The sequence below is a fragment of the Bos indicus x Bos taurus genome, chromosome 27 (genome assembly GCF_003369695.1).
Source record: "Bos indicus x Bos taurus breed Angus x Brahman F1 hybrid chromosome 27, Bos_hybrid_MaternalHap_v2.0, whole genome shotgun sequence".
NCBI lineage: Eukaryota > Metazoa > Chordata > Mammalia > Artiodactyla > Bovidae > Bos > Bos indicus x Bos taurus.
In genome coordinates this window covers 37,062,607-37,078,345 of record NC_040102.1, presented here as the reverse complement: position 1 = coordinate 37,078,345, position 15,739 = coordinate 37,062,607, and the positions used below count along the sequence as shown (strand labels likewise).

The 15,739-nt window shown below is 46.7% G+C and overlaps 1 protein-coding gene and 1 pseudogene across 3 annotated transcripts in view; one reads left to right on the top strand and one right to left on the bottom strand.

The window, feature by feature from the left end:
• The window catches only part of HOOK3 (hook microtubule tethering protein 3), an 88,254-nt gene that overhangs the window by 68,091 nt on the left and 4,424 nt on the right, over positions 1-15,739 (bottom strand). For all 3 annotated transcript variants that reach the window (XM_027529887.1, XM_027529885.1, XM_027529886.1), the window contains exon 2: positions 11,525-11,610. In XM_027529887.1, the coding sequence (XP_027385688.1) occupies positions 11,525-11,610 (86 nt within the window). The remainder of the gene's footprint in view (positions 1-11,524; positions 11,611-15,739) is intronic.
• LOC113884785 lies at positions 11,736-12,236 on the top strand (annotated as a pseudogene).

Genomic DNA, 15,739 nt, shown 5'->3' with positions numbered 1-15,739 from the left:
CGTCTATACATTTTCTTTCTGAAGACCAGCTTTGTCTGTGTCCCCACACATGCTCCAAATCTTCACCATGCCAGTTCAAGGAGAGAGTTTTGAAGAGCAGCCCCCAGCCAACCCCAATTCTAAATTCGCAGGAAACTGCAAACGATGAAGCCAGTCTGTTTCCATCCCCAGTCTGACTGTCACGGGACCAGAAGGCTGGAGCGGGACACACACTAGGCCGACAACCCCCCAAAAAGAGGCCTCTTGGCTTAAAACCTCTTGCAACAATAGATTATGCAAAGAAAAAACGATAATGTAAGTGAATTCTACTAAAATATTAAAGAATTACCATGAAAATAATTCAGAAAATGAAAAATTTCGTATTTTTAATACTTAAATCATTGAAAAAACCATAATCTAAAAATCATTATCACTGCCAGCCAAGTTAACAGTCTTTCCAAATAAGAAGGACTCACGAGCAGGGCAACTTGTGAGTCTGGTGCTAAGTGGGGGATGCTCACCCAAAGCCAAAGGCACACTAGACTTACTGGTTGAGTTGTGATTCAGGGTCACACAGCTAAGAGAGACTTTCACCTCAACAGGAAACCCCTTAACTTATAAAAAAGAACGCTTTACAGTGTTTAAGAAACTATACACTCTGAGAACTCCAAGACTATGAAATACTTCATTTACAAATTTAGAGTAACACAAATCGAAGAACTTAGAAAAATCTGAATAAAACATTTCAAGCCAAGCACTATGATACAGGTTGTTTCTTCCTAAAAGGACCACCGCGTCAGAACCCCAAAACGGCGCCTGAGCAGAGAAGGAAGGACAGCCCAGGCAGCTGTTACTACCCTGTACTCAGCGCCGGGAGCGTCCACGCCACGGAGCCCGGCACTCCGCGTTCACGGTGACCCTGCCAGGAAGGTTACCAGTGTCCCTGCGTGACACTGCGGAACGTCAGACTCAGGAGGCGAGTGATCGCCCCACGCTCACGCAGTTACGCGGCACAGCTGATAGAACTGCCGTTTTTCTGACAACAGATGAGCAGTCCCGGCCACCACTGTCCGCAGAGCACCCTGGGTCTGACACGCGGCAGTCCGCAGCACCGAACAACGTTTGGACCAAGTCACAGCGCTTTTACTGAATAAGCTTCCCATCTGCCGCTTGGGTGGAAGACAACAGCAACAACAGGAGTCCACAGATCCAAACTACGACACATGTGAACTATCTGTGAAGCAGAACAGAACCACGGAGGCAGAGAGCGGACTGGGAGCCGGGCGGGAGGACGTGGGGCAGGGCTGGGGGGAGGTCGGGGCTGGCAGATGTGAACTGCTGGACAGAGAATGGATACACAACGAGGTCCTGCTGTACAGCCCAGGGGACTGTATTCAACATCCTGGGAGAAATCATAATGGAAAAGAGTATTTTTTTAAAAAGAACGTGTATGTAAAACTGAATCACTTGGCTGCACAGCAGTAATTAACACCGTAAATCAGCTACACTTCAATTTAAAAAAAAAAGGAACAGTGGTCCCCAGCCAGCTTCCATTTAAAGTGACTTTTTGTAGTCAAGAACTTTGACTCAATGTGCCGGCATCTAGCCATAACTCTGTTTCTCTACGTTGTTGACAATTTCCAGTGTTTTCTTAAAAACCCTAATTAAGGTTCTCAGGCTAGGATCAAACAACATAAAGGCAATCTTCTCCAAAATCGTAACAGATTATAGTTCTGCATAGATATGTAACCAACAAGGGATAATCTTACTGGGAGTGTTCCTCATGAGTAAGGGACTATCTTTAGCTTCTTACTACGTCCTGACTCTGCTAAGAAAACAACACAAACCAACCACAAAACATACAAAGCCATTTCCTCGACTTTTCCAGTAACACAACTACTTGGCTATAGCTTCTTTGTCACAGCTTAAGCTAAAGGAAAAGCCCATTAACTTTAATCCTTCATGTAATTCCACAAATACACTGTCTTCCTGTAGTCAACTGCCTCCACAGAAACCAAAACATTAAATTTTATTTCTACTGCTGCAATTATTAAAGTACCATAATATCCTTCCTGAATCCCCCAAATGAAGAGGAGGTCTGAAACAAACACCGCAGTTTGATTTAATTTCTTAATAAGGCATTAAAACCACCGGAGTACAGCTCCTTTACAGCGCTGGGTCAGTTTCTACTATAAACAAAGCGCATCAGCTACATTATACAAATATGCTTAATATGGCATTTTTAGTAGCAAACTTCACTATTTTTTTAAATAGATATGTTGATTCTTAGGTCTATTTTCTCATGATCTTTTCATTACCTAAAATGATCATTTTGGTCCTCTGCCATTAAATGGATATTGAAGAGTTAGCTATGATATTTATATTTTACATCCTTAATGACAACAAAAATAAAGTGAACTATGCTTTAGCCCCGCCTGTGTCCGAATGAGCAACACAGGCTCCGAAGGGACAGGCTCTATCTAAACCAAGGCAGGCGATCCGGTCCCACAGGCCCAAAGAGCCCTTCCACCACTGTCCACAGCTTGACCGTCATTTCATCTCTTTCTTTTCCCTTGTTCTTGGTCTCTGAAATATAAAACCTGACGGCACTGAGAGGCACCTCTTACAACTTCTGATCTGGCTCTTTCAATCAATATGTGGTTGTGACAGAACAAGACATAGGTTTGGTCTTCGTCTCTGGTTCCTGAGGCTGAACTCCTAAAACCCTGTGAGTTTCCTGAGCGATGGGGTGTCTTTTACAATTCATCATGAGCTGTTTCTAGCCATACTAGAGCTAATGCTAAGGGGGTGACTCACTGTGGGACCCCTAGACAGCTTTAGGACCATGGCTGGTCCCAGAGGAATGTACAGCCCCACCCCCAACCTCCAGGAAGGGATGGAGATAAAGTTCAAACTTCCCTGAGGCTAATGACTTCACTTAGGGCTCTGTAGTGAAACCCCCAAATAAACTCCGTACAACAGAGTTCAGGAGCCTCAGGGTGGGTGAGCACAGCCCTGTGCTGGGAGGGCAGTGCGCCAGGGGCACGGAGCTCTGCCCTGCCCTCAACCCCACGCTCCCCTGGACAACTCTTTCATTTGGTTCCTGAGTTGGATCTTTTACAATAAAACTGTTATTGTAAGCACAGGGCTTTCCTGAGTTTTGTGCCATTCTCACAAATATCAAACGTGAGGGGGTTCATAGGAACTCCAGCATTTGCAGTTGGCTGGGCAGGAGTGTGGGTGCCCCAGGACCCCGCCCATATCCACGTGGCATCTGCGGTGGGGGCGGTCCCATGGGACTGCGCCTTAAGGCTAAGCCTGCCCTAAGTGTCAGAATCAAAGGACTTCGACCTCAACTTGTGGGGCCTGAGTCTCCTCGGGATACTGGCGTCAGGGAAACTTGATAGAGAATGACATAAGAGCGGGGAACTCTTCTTAGAGATAAAGGATAAAAGAAGATAAAAGTTGCTTTCTTTTCATTTCAAAGTCAACATTTGTAATTCCATATTCATTCACTCAGCTAACGTTTACAGAACACCTACTGCAGAGCCGGACAAGTGGGTCCAGAAGGTGAGGGCGGTAGCAAGTTAAACAGGCGGTCGGGGGGTGGGGGGTACATGGGGAGACGGACGGCTATCGGGGTGCCTGGCGGCTGGTGAGGAGGAGTGGCATTTGGAGGTCTGACTGATAAACACTGGGGGCAGCGGGCCAGGCCGTGCCAAAGCCCTGGGGCAGGGGACGCGTGAGGATGAGCCTGGAGCCAGTGCGGCAAAGAACACAGGAAAGTGAGGTCAGGATGGAGCCAAGTGTGCAGGTCACGTGGGCTCTCACGTGTCACTGTGGGCCCTCGGTTTTCACCCCGAGTGACCTGGGGCACCAGGGCCGGCCTGAAGCTGGACACCTGACCAAGAAACCCTCTGGCTGCTGCACGCACGTCAGTCTGCAGACAGGCAACTGCAGAGACACCGATGCTAGCCTGGAAATTAACACGATCAGGGCGGCTAGACCAATACAGCAGCAGTAAAGCGAGTAATTTTCATCATAAACCTTTTTTAGTCCTAAAAACTTCACAATACACCTCTGATAAGTGAGGCACTTACCTTCACCTCACCCACCACGGTTCTGATGCTACACCTCACATAACAAAGAAACGCCCCCAGAATACCATCTGATATTCAGTCTACATTCAAATCTCCTCCATTGTATCCTTGAGGTGTCTTTGTTCAAACAAAACCCAAGAGTCATGCACTGTACTTGCTTTGTTTTTGAAGCTGTGGTAAGAACACTTAACGTGAGCTCTGCCCTCTCAAGAGACATTCAAGGACGGGGTTCAGTCGTTAGCCCCCGGTGCAGCGCAGCACGGCAGGCCCAGAGCTTGTGCATCGCGTGGAACGGGAACTCGGTACTTGCAGAATAGCAACTCCCCGTTTCCCCAAATCCCAGTCCCTGGCAGCCACCGCTCCACGAGTCTGACCACCTCAGACACCTCCCGGACGTCACGGGTGGAGTCTGGCCTCCTGGCAGCCGGTCGGCTACCACCTTACACGACGTCCTTGGGGGTGTCCACATTGCTGTCCAAGGTAGGTCTTCCAAGAAGAGCCATCCGACGTGTTCGGTCAGTGTCTGTCTGTCTGGGCCCTCTGATCTAGAACTCTTCACTCCTTTCTTGCTGAACAGACCGAGTCAATTGTTCCGCGGAACAGTCCACTTTCTGGATTTGTCTGGCCCTTTCCTCGTGAGTTATTTTCACCTCTTCCTCTGTAGCTCTCTATAACCTGGAAGTCAGATCTAAAGGCTAGATTTAGCGATAGTTTAAAAATGTAGCCATCAGTATCTGCTATGGGTTGGATGCGGGATGTGGAGAAATCGGAGAGGGAGGTTTTAAGGTCTGAGCAGCTCAAGGCCAGCAATGCCAACCACTGAAACTAGAGGACATCCGACTGAGTGGGTCTGGGTAGAAGGCAGGGCTTAGCTTTAGACGTGATGACTCTGAGATGCCTTTCAGATCCGACTGGAGATGCTGAGCCTAAATCAAGTCCAGCTGCCAGAGGAGAGATTCACGCTGGAGATAAAATCTGAGCATCTCGGGATACGGATGATATTCCAGGCCGTGAGATGAATCATCAAGAGGTGAAGCAAACCAAAGAGAAGGGAAGAGGGGTGAGGCCTGAGTCTAAGGCTCTGCACCCCAAGGAGGGAGCACAGGAGAGGGAGACCAGCCCAGGAAATGCAGACCACCCAGCGAGACAGGAGAGCAATCCTGCCGGCCACAGCACCCTGGAAGCCAAATGTGAGCGAGTGTCAGAAGGAAGAAGCAGTAAGCAGATGAGCATCTGTCCCTGGAGCACTCTCATCGGTCCCGGCGAGGACTGAGAGATCCTTGGAGTGTTCCTGCCGGTCCAGGAGAGGACGGAGAACGGCATCAGCAGCACGCAGGTAACTGATGTCCCGAACAAGAGCGGCTCCAACACGATGGTGGGGACACTCTGCCGGAAGTGGATGTGAGAGAGGTTGTTGGAGGTGGTCCGGGACAGACGCTCCGCCGGGAGGAGGACTGGCGTGCTGGTGGACAGGAGCAGGGTCCTGCGAAGTCTGTTTAAAGACACAGAAGCCTGCTGGTGGATATGACCCCGCAGAGCAGGGGAGAGAAGCAGAGGGCCCACAGGGGTGGGCGTCACTGCAGGCCCCAGCCCAGCCCGCAGGCAGCAACAGGCAGCGAGGCGGCGACACAAATGCTGGCAGCAGTGGGGTGGTGGGGGACGGAGTCGGGGATGCCAGGGAGACTTTCCTGTGTGTGTCTCAATGTTCTCAGAAGTATGATGGCCCCTACCTTGGAAGGTGATCAGAGGAGAGAGGGGGGACGCGGGGCTGGGGGTCTGCAGACGGGACAGCGGAGGCAGCCCCCCAGAAGGAGACGGCAGGGCTGGGGCGGCACTGATACCGGATGACCAAAGGTTCCCGCCGGGAAACGCAGGATAACACATCCCAGCATGTCGGTGTTTTTACCAGCCAGGCTCAGCTGCATCACAGACCTAAATAGAAGCACTGAAACAGTAAAACTTCTAGAGGAAAACACAGGAGAGAATCTTAGTGACCCTGGGTCTGGTAAAGGTTTCTTAATACAGTTTAAAAAACAAAACAGGTGAACTAAAAAAAAAATTATTATTAAATAATAATTATTTAATAATAAAAAGTTCAAAAACATTTGCTCTGCAAAGACACTATTAATAAAGTTAAAAGGGAAGCCTCAGGCTGGGAGAAAATATTTTAAAACCTACATCTGAGAGCGAACATTCATTTAGAATTAAGAACTATAAATTCAAGAAGACAGACAATTCAATTAAAAAAATAGGCAAAAGGGGCTTCCCTGCTGGCTCAGTGGTAAAGAATCCACCTGCCAATGCAGGAGACATGGGTTTGATCCCTGGGCCAGGAAGACCCCACATGCCGCGGAGCAACTAAGCCCATGAGCCACAACTAGTGAGTCTGTGCTCTAGAGCCCGGGAGACGTGATTCCTGAGCCCAGGGGCTGCAGCGACGGAAGCCGGCACGCCTCAGAGCCCGTGCCCCGCAACAAGGAAGCCACCACAGAGAGAAGCCCACGCACCGCAGTGAAGAGCAGCCCCTGCGCTCCGCAGCGAGAGAACTGCCTGCGCAGCAACAGAGACCCAGCACAGCCAATAAATAAATAAAAGCATCAAAAAAAAAGGCAGACGGGAGAGGGGACAGAGAAAAGGGAACCCTCCCACACTGCTGGTGGGAATGTAAACTGGAGCGGCCACTGTGGCGAGGAGTATGGAGGTTCCTTAAAAAACTAAAAAACTACCATATGATCCTGCAATCCCATTCCTGGGTATGTATCTGGGGAAAAAAAAACTCTAACTGGAAAAGATACACACAGCCCAATGTTCACAGCAGCACAATTTATAATAACCAAGATATGGAAGCAACCTACATGTCCATCAACAGAGGAATGGATAAAGAAGATGTGGTACGTATATACAATGCAATATTACTCAGCCATAAAAAAGAAGAAAATAATACCATCTGTAGCAACATGGATACAACTAGAGATTATCATACCAAGTGAAGGAAGTCAAAGAGAAAGACAAATACCGTATGATATCACTTATATGTGGGATCTAAAATACAGCACAAACGAACCTGTCCGTAAACAGAAGTGGACGCAGACACACAAAACAAACCTACGTTTACCAACGGGGAAGAGGGTAGACAACAGATACATTAGGAGTTTGGGGTTAGCAGATATAAATTACCATATGTAAAATAAAGTCCTATTGTGTGGCACAGGGACCTGTATATAATAAACTGTAATAAACTCTGATAGAAAAGAATATTTTAAATATATGTGTATAACTGAATCACCCTGCTGTACACCAAAAGCTAACACAGCTTTGTGAATCAATTATATTCAGTTTTAAAAAATTTTAAAAAAGACTACCACAAACTGTTCACCAAAGGAGATATAGACATGTGTATACACACACACACGAAAAGACGCCCAACGTCACTAGTCATCGTATTGACAGAAATACAAACAAACCCCACAGTGATGCACCCCTAGACAGCCATTAGAATGGCTATAATGAAAAACACCAGCTTCAGCAAGTGTTGCTGAGGCCGTGGGGCAACCGGAAGACTCACACACTGCTTGTGGAAATGTGCGTGGTGCACTCACTTCAGAAACAAATTGGCAGCTTCTTGAACATTAAACATACAACCAGTCATTTCACCCTTACATGGAATTTTGCCCAAGAGAAATCGAAGTGTATGTCCATACAAAGATGGGGACACCAATGCTCACAGCATTTGTTATCGACTGTGATGCTAACAGAGCCTCACTCTATCTCTAACAGCCCGGACTACAGCAGCCCAGGAGTGGAGGGACGGATTAGTGTGCCTGTACAATGGAACACGCGTGCACTCCAGTAATACCGGCAACAATACGGATGAACCTCTGATTGTGTTGCACTAAAGGAAGCCACCACCTCTCCCTCTAAAGGCAAAACACACTATGAGCCTATTTACATAACTCTCTATAAAATGCAAATTAACTGACAAAAAGCAAATCCGTGGTTGCCCTGGGGATGTGGAAGGGTGGGGTGGGGGGTGCTGGAAGGAGGGGCTGAGAAAAATCTTTTGAAGTAATTGATATGCTCATTATCTTGACAGTTCCCTGGGCATCTCCACCAGTTAAAAAAAAAAACAAAACCCATCAAATTCTACTCTACAAATGTGCAATTCAATGCACGTCACTTTGATTTCAACAAAGCTATTTTAAAAAGGAGGGGTAAGCCCTCAAAAGAAATGAACGGGCGAGCCAGGAAGAGACAAGGAGGAATCGTAAATGCGCATTATTAAGTGAAAGAAGTCAGTCTATATCCTGTGTGACCGGAAAAGGCCAAACAGTGGAGACAATAAAAAGATCCGTGACTGGGGGGTGGGGGGTGACTAGGCAGAGCTCTGGGATTTTCAGGGCAGATGCTATTCTCTGCGCTGTAATGAAATTCGAGTGTACGACACGGAGTGAACGCTGTCGTAAACTGGGGGCTGGGTGATGACGATGCTTCCACGCAGGCTCAGCAATGGTAACAAACGTCCCGCGCTGTGGGGACTCTGACAGTGGGGGAGGGTCTGTGTGGGGTGCGGCACGGAGCAGGTGACGACTCACCAGACCGCTGGCTCAGTTTTTAAAAGCTTCTCTTATTGTAGTAAAATATACGTATGATTTATCATTCAGACCACTAAGTACGTTCACACTGTAGTCCGACCATCACCACCATCCACCTCCAGGACTTTCTCATCGTCTCATACTGAAACTTTTTTCCACTCAGTTTTGCTGTGAAACTAAAATTGCTCCAAAAAACAAAGTCTACTGATTAAAAACAAAAAACAGGGAGAGGTGAACCTACATGGGCAAACAGCAAGAGAGAATGCAGCAACAAGATGCTGGAAGCAGAAAAGCAGATGAGCAGAAAATGACTTAAAAGAGGAGAGAGAAAAATAAGTTGTACTAACAATAAGGATACTATGAATATATTTGATAAGATTTCTACTAAAACAACAGAAAAGATCCAGTTTTTTACTGCTCGGCTCAAACAAATGAAGAGACCTGCCCTTTCTCTGGGCATCCACATTTCGCAGGCGTTCCTGGGGTTGTCCTGGTCCCTCTGCTGGAAGATGTTCTGACCAGCAGCTGAACATCGAAGGTCTTCAAGGCTTCATGTACACATGTGTTCTTCTTACTCCGTGTTCTTCCCTGAGCTATGTAATAATCCACGCTCACGGCTTCCATTGAGAGACACCCAAATGGACATCTTCCTCTCGGACTCTTCTGAATGCGAGCTCTGCAGAGTTGCCTGCTAACTTTGAAACTTTCACAACTTTCTCTGCAGCGCTTATTATATTAGCAAGTTTGTTTCCACAGTTATTTAAAAATCCGTTTCTCTGCAGGTTATGAACTCTCTGAACGCAGTTACCCTGCGGTCTGTGCTTCCCCCTTGTGTCACCAGCGCTGGACACAGAGTAGCTGTTCAGGAAATATCAAACTGACAGAGGAGGAAGCTTCTGTGAAGCTGTATGATGCAATTATTTAAAACAGATAATACAGAACAACATGGATGAGTCATGAAGACGTTATGTTGAAATAATCAGACACAAAAGGGTATCAACTGTAAGATTTCAATTGTAATAAGGATGGTGTGGAACTCAGAATCATGGCTATCTTGGAGACAAGGGGTATTGATTACGGAAGGGCACGCGGGGAACCATCAGGGAGCCTGAAACGTTATACAGTTCTACCGGGTGGTGGTCACACCAATGTGTGTGCACATCCATGCATACAATACATACAAACATACACATAAATTTGTCACCTTTTTTTTAGTATGCTTTTTGGTCTGTGTTATACCACAACAAAATGAAAAAAAGGGATTCATTTTGAGAAAACAGAGTGAAATCTTGATGAGAAATACATCTACAAGACTACAGTAAATTAGAACAACCACTTGGCAGAACATCATGTATGTTATGATCTTGGTTTGGTAAAATAATATGTACAAACAGGCTTTCTCCTGGTTTCTACAATTGAGAGAAATCCTACCCAAAGTAACTTAAACAAAAAACTCATTTACTAACACCGACTTGGAAAGCTCACGTAGCTATGCCCACTTGCCCACAAATAATTCTTATTAAGAATTTGAGTGAAACCCTCAAGACTGTTTAAAGCGCTATCAGGGCACCACTTACAGGCGACCGTGGAAATCACAAGCCCACTCTTCTCAGCGCTAGAACCAGGGCTGGTCAGGTTTTAGGCAAGCCTCCTTGAGTGCCACCAAAAAGCCTACACGCCTGTGTATCAGGAGGGATGTGCCATGTGAGTGCAGAAGACGGCAAGCTATAGTTCTCAGGCACGGACCCCTAACGTGAAAGGCAGGCAGATTCCCCGAAATGCAGGCGTCTGAGTTGCTTCTCAGATAAGCAGCTCTACACCGCTCCCTGCAAGGCGAGCAACAGCAAGAAGCCTTCAGTGATGACACCGGTCCTCAACCGGGCTGCAGGAAACCTCGGCAAGTCACAGGCAAATCTCTCACTGTCTCAGGCTTCAATAGACAACCGTGTCCCCCAGATCACGTCACACCTAATGACATCATAAATTCACAGGTAATCCTTTACTTGAAAATTCCTAGGTCAAAAGTTCAAGACAACCTGATAATATCAATTTTATTATTATGCTTTCAAAGTGCTCAGAAGGAAAGAACTGGGATTATTTTATATCATATATCTCAAACGAGTATCTCACTCCTTCCATTAGTCAGTAAACAGAGCACCCACGATCCAGGCAGAACCAACAGAGATGCTGACATTTGACTATTTTGGATCCACAAAGAAGGGCATTTTCAGATGGCTTACTCCAAAACCAGGTACTGCCTTAGGTGCCATGATACAGCAATGAACGAAAGAAACCTCCCACCTCCAAGTGGAGCTTGAGTGTGTGTGTGTGTGTGTGTGTGTGTGTGTCTCCACAGGCAGCAGATAACAAACAAACAAGCCAAATACATGGCATATGAGATAGTGCTGCCTACCTCTAGAAGCACACAGAAGGTTAACAGGGACACAGAACATGGGGCATGCCTTTCCTTTATTTTATAATGGAAACATATTTATAAAATATAAAAAGTATAAACCTTGCTGAGGAGACATCTGGGCAGAGTCCTACAGAAAGAGGAAGCCTCTTAAGAGCGTTCTAGAATGGCAAAATTGGGATGCTACCATGAAAACGTCTGCCACACTTGCTGAAAAAACACATGAAGAATTCCAAACTGCTGGAGCACTGTAACGACTGCAGCCTTAACCACCCTGCAGCTGAAAGAAGCACGGACCACCAAAACCACACGTGCCTCTCGGTTCTCAGTCTACAGGCAACTCGTGGGTCACGCCAACACTTTATTTTTTGGCCCATGTTTTCCATCTAATAAATATCCATGTGCATAACACAGAACAAGATAAAGCGATTTGTGCTTACATCTTTTGAAGAACCTGGGCCATCACAACCCCATTCGTTAAATCTTCCACGGTCTGGCATGGTGCGTCCACGTTAAATGTCTGGATCTGGAAAAAAAGGGGGAAAAAGAAAAGAGAGAGGGATAAAAGAAAGATTTCACGGTTAACCATACAGCAGAATTCTCAGGCTTCTTTACCTCATCTTGGAGGTGAATACATTTTAAAAAAGCAGAACAGATCTTTCCTTCTTCCCGGCATTAGCCGTCCTGAAGGTGGAGCTGGGCCATTTCAGGGGGTTCAAGATCTACCCAGGGCATGGGGGGCGCTATGCCTGGACCGATGGGAAGGTTTTCCAGTTTCTTGATGCAAAATGTGAGCTGGCATTCCTCTCCGAGAGGAATCCTCGTCAGATCAACTGGACTGTCCTCTACAGAAGCAAGCACAGAAAGGGACGGTCAGAAGAAAAGACCCTGCCGTGCACTCAAATTCCAGACGGCTGAAGCGGGTGCATCTCTTGCTAATGTGATGGCCAAGAGGAAATCAGAACCTGAACTTCGGAAGCCTCAATGAGAAGAAACTGGCAGGGCCACCAAGGAAGCAAAAAAGGCTAAGCAAACATCTAAAAGGGCAGCCATCGGCTGCTGCAAAGGCTCCCACGAAGGAAGGCAGCGTCTCAGCAGAAGACTGGGAAGCCTGTGAAGGTCTCTGCTCCCTGAGCTGGTGGAGAATGCTAAGCTGGGCGGATTGGAGTTTTAAATAAAGATCTGTTTTAAAAAAAAAAAACAGCAGAACAGTAAGAAATGTTTTCCCTTATGGGGAATTTCCTGCAGGCTGCAGTGAAATTTTTTCCTTTTGGTAAAAGGAACTGTGGCAGAGTCTGGGCAGCTTCCCCGCATTCAGCATCCTCAGAGATAATCACCTAAGAGTCAGGGCACCTGCATTCCCTCTGCCAGTGACCGGCTCACGGGCACTCAGGCAAAGACAATCTGGACCAAACGGACGCAGAGAGAGGCTTACGTGGGCTTCCAGGGAGGGAAAGCCAACCTCCCCTGGTGTGAATAAGGATGCTGGCGGCCTCAATGGCCATGAGCAGGCATCTTGTGACTGTTAGGATGAGGCCAATGCAGTAAATGGCAGAGAAGAGGAACAGGAAGAATGCGGTCCTGCAGGCCAAAATTGAGCCACCAAACTAAACCTCAGAGCCTCCTGTGATGCGAGATCCATCCCTTCTTTACATCTTGCCAAGCTGAGATTTCTTTCACTCAGAACCAACGTATCATGGGGGACTTCCTGGTGGCCCAGGGGTTAAGACTCTGCACGTCCACTGCTAGGGGCACGGATCTCATCCCTGGTTGGGGATCCAGGATTTTGCATGCTGCAAGGGGCGCAGCCAGAGAAAAGAAAGAACCAAAACAGCTTTCTACATACGTAGAAATCACAGCCACAGCTGGGTTATATTCTCAATTCACTTTGATTTGAAACATATCATGAATTACAACATGATATAGCTGAGAATCAGTAGCCACACTTGTTATTTCTGAGCAAGATAACACACTGAGCCAACAATGATTCTACTCAGTACTGCAACCAGGACTTGGAAAGAAATAATCTCTGAGAACAGATAAAGGCTGTGCTTCGCAGTTTATAGGTTAGTAAAACGGAAGAGTACGGGCATCAGAGGATAGAACAGGGAAGAGGGTAAATGGTGGAAGACGCGGTTAAAGAAGGAAGCACCATCCTGCAGATCCTCACAAGCCACGTTAGGACTTTATCCTCAGAGCAAGGGGAACAGGCAAAGGATTCTAGGCAGGAGAGGGAGGCTGAGCCATCTGCATAGTACAAGGATTGCAGCAGCAGCAGCACGAAGAAAGGCCTGCATGGAGGAGGCAGGGAGGCCTGTGTTAACATAACAGGTTTATATGTTAACACAGTTCAATTCAGTTCAGTCACTCAGTTGTGTCCAACTCTTTGCAACCTCACGGACTGCACCACACCAGGCTTCTCTGTCCATCACCAACTCCCAGAGCTTGCTCACACTCATGTCCATCAAGTTGGTGATGCCATCCAACCATATCATCCTCTGTCATCCCCTTCTCCTCCTGCCTTCAATCTTTCCCAGCATCAGGGTCTTATCCAGTGAGTCAGTTCTTCACATCAGGTGGCCAAAGTATTGGAGCTTCAGCATCAATCCTGCCAACGAATATTCAGGACTGATTTCCTTTAGGATGGACTGGTTTGATCTCCTTGCAGTCCAAGGGACTCTCAAGTCTTCTCCAACACCACAGTTCAAAAGCATCAATTCTTCGGTGCTCAGCTTTCCTTATGGTTCAACTCTCACATTCATACATGACTACTGGAAAAACCATAGCCTTGACTGCATGTTAACACAGCTGAGGTCAAACCAGGTAACGACCATGGAAACATTGCAAATAATGCTCAGCGGACCATCTGCCTTCAATACGTTTTACTTACAGGGTCATATTCCTAGAAGTAAATTTGCTGGACCAAAGAGTGCGAACCTTTCAAAGTTTCTAATGAATATCGCCAAGCTGCCCGTGTTAAATGCTGCAGCAATCCACTGTCCCACAGCGGGGCAGTGTCCACGTCTCTGCGCCGTGCCATCTATCAAATCTTTAAACCAAGAATGATGAAGAAGTGCAGTCAGTAGCTTCTTCACATTTTCCGCAAAGCCTGGTTGGTGGAGATGGTTACACGGCGGGAACTAAGGAAATGAGTTAAAAGATTGCGTAGCAAGTGGTTTTCACTCGGATGTCTATTTGGGAGAGGTGATGAAAGAGGGCCTGTCAGGCCCCCCGACATTAACCTTATGGGTGGCAGAGGCTCAATATATTGTTAGTAAATGAATAAATGGACCTGATAAACATCACCTGTAGGAAATGACACTGAATTTTACTCCACACCCTCGCCGGCCGCCTTCTCAATGATAATGTGGTGGTAACAATGTATTGACTAGTTTAAAAAGAACTAAGTCCACACTGTCATCCTACAGTTGCTGAATACATTTCTTTCTTGCAGGCTTAGAATAAAAAAGAGCAGCGGGCGAGTGCACACCTCACTCATCTCCTGACCCCCAGCCTGACCCAGAAGACCTCTCACTGAGCACGCTCGGAAGGTACACAGTAACTCCAGCGACTCCGCTGGCAGTCCAGTGGCTAAGACTCCACGCTTCCAAAGCAGGGGGCACGGGTCTGATCCCTAGTTGGGGAAAAAGGATCCCACCTGCCGCGTGGCTGTCCCCCTCCCCTCAAAAAACAAAAGAACTAACTCCATCTCCAGGTTTGTGCCTAATTTGCTGGCCGTGTGACCTCGGGTATGCCATTTTACCTCTCGTAACACCAGCTTTTCAACCTTGGAATTGGGAGAAATAGCTTCTGGAGGGGATCTTTAAGAATGAACAAGAAAACAGATGGACATTAGGTACCTGTAAAAGCCTTACGCAGTAATTCCCAGACCTGGGTGTACACTCAATCAACTGGGAAGTTGGAGAGGACTGACAGTCTATTTTTAACAAGTTCACCAAATAATCTTCTGTGCTAGGGCACCAGTTTGGCAGGTGGAGCCTTCTGATCCAAAGCACTACCAAATGCAAAGGATGAAAGATCAGAAAACTGCCACTGGGCAATCAGAAGAAAAAAACTCAATAAAGCAAGCAATTCAATAACGCAAGTAATTTACTTGTAAGACTCTATCTGTTTCTCTCGTGGGACTTAAAACTATTTTCATTTTAATTTTTTAAATGTGGCTTCCAAACAATTATTTTCTGAGTTGGCTCTTGAGGTTTTTTAGCTGCTAGTGAGGGTGTCCATCTCTGCCTTGACATAAAAGTAAATGCAAGTCCCAGACAGACTCTCTCTGCAGAATTCCCTTCCGATGCGATAAAAATGTACTTGGAATTAGACAGCAGTGATGGTTGCACAATCTGTGATCACACCAAAGAGCACTGAATTGTGCACCTCAAAAGAACTTTGTGATATGGGTATTTAAAAAAAAAAAAAAAATCTGTCACCTACCAGTTCTCGTAAACTCTTGAGTTAACATCTGCAGCGTGTTTCAGGATAGTAGTAGACTAAAATTTAAAGGTAATTGCAGGCAACCACATTAGGGCATGAAACTCTGCCTCAAGGGTCATAACCTCTCTTTTAATTCCAAGAAGCTCTATTAACACCAACTGGAGCTCCACCTCACCACCCCCACAAAATCATGAGAAGGGGAAAGC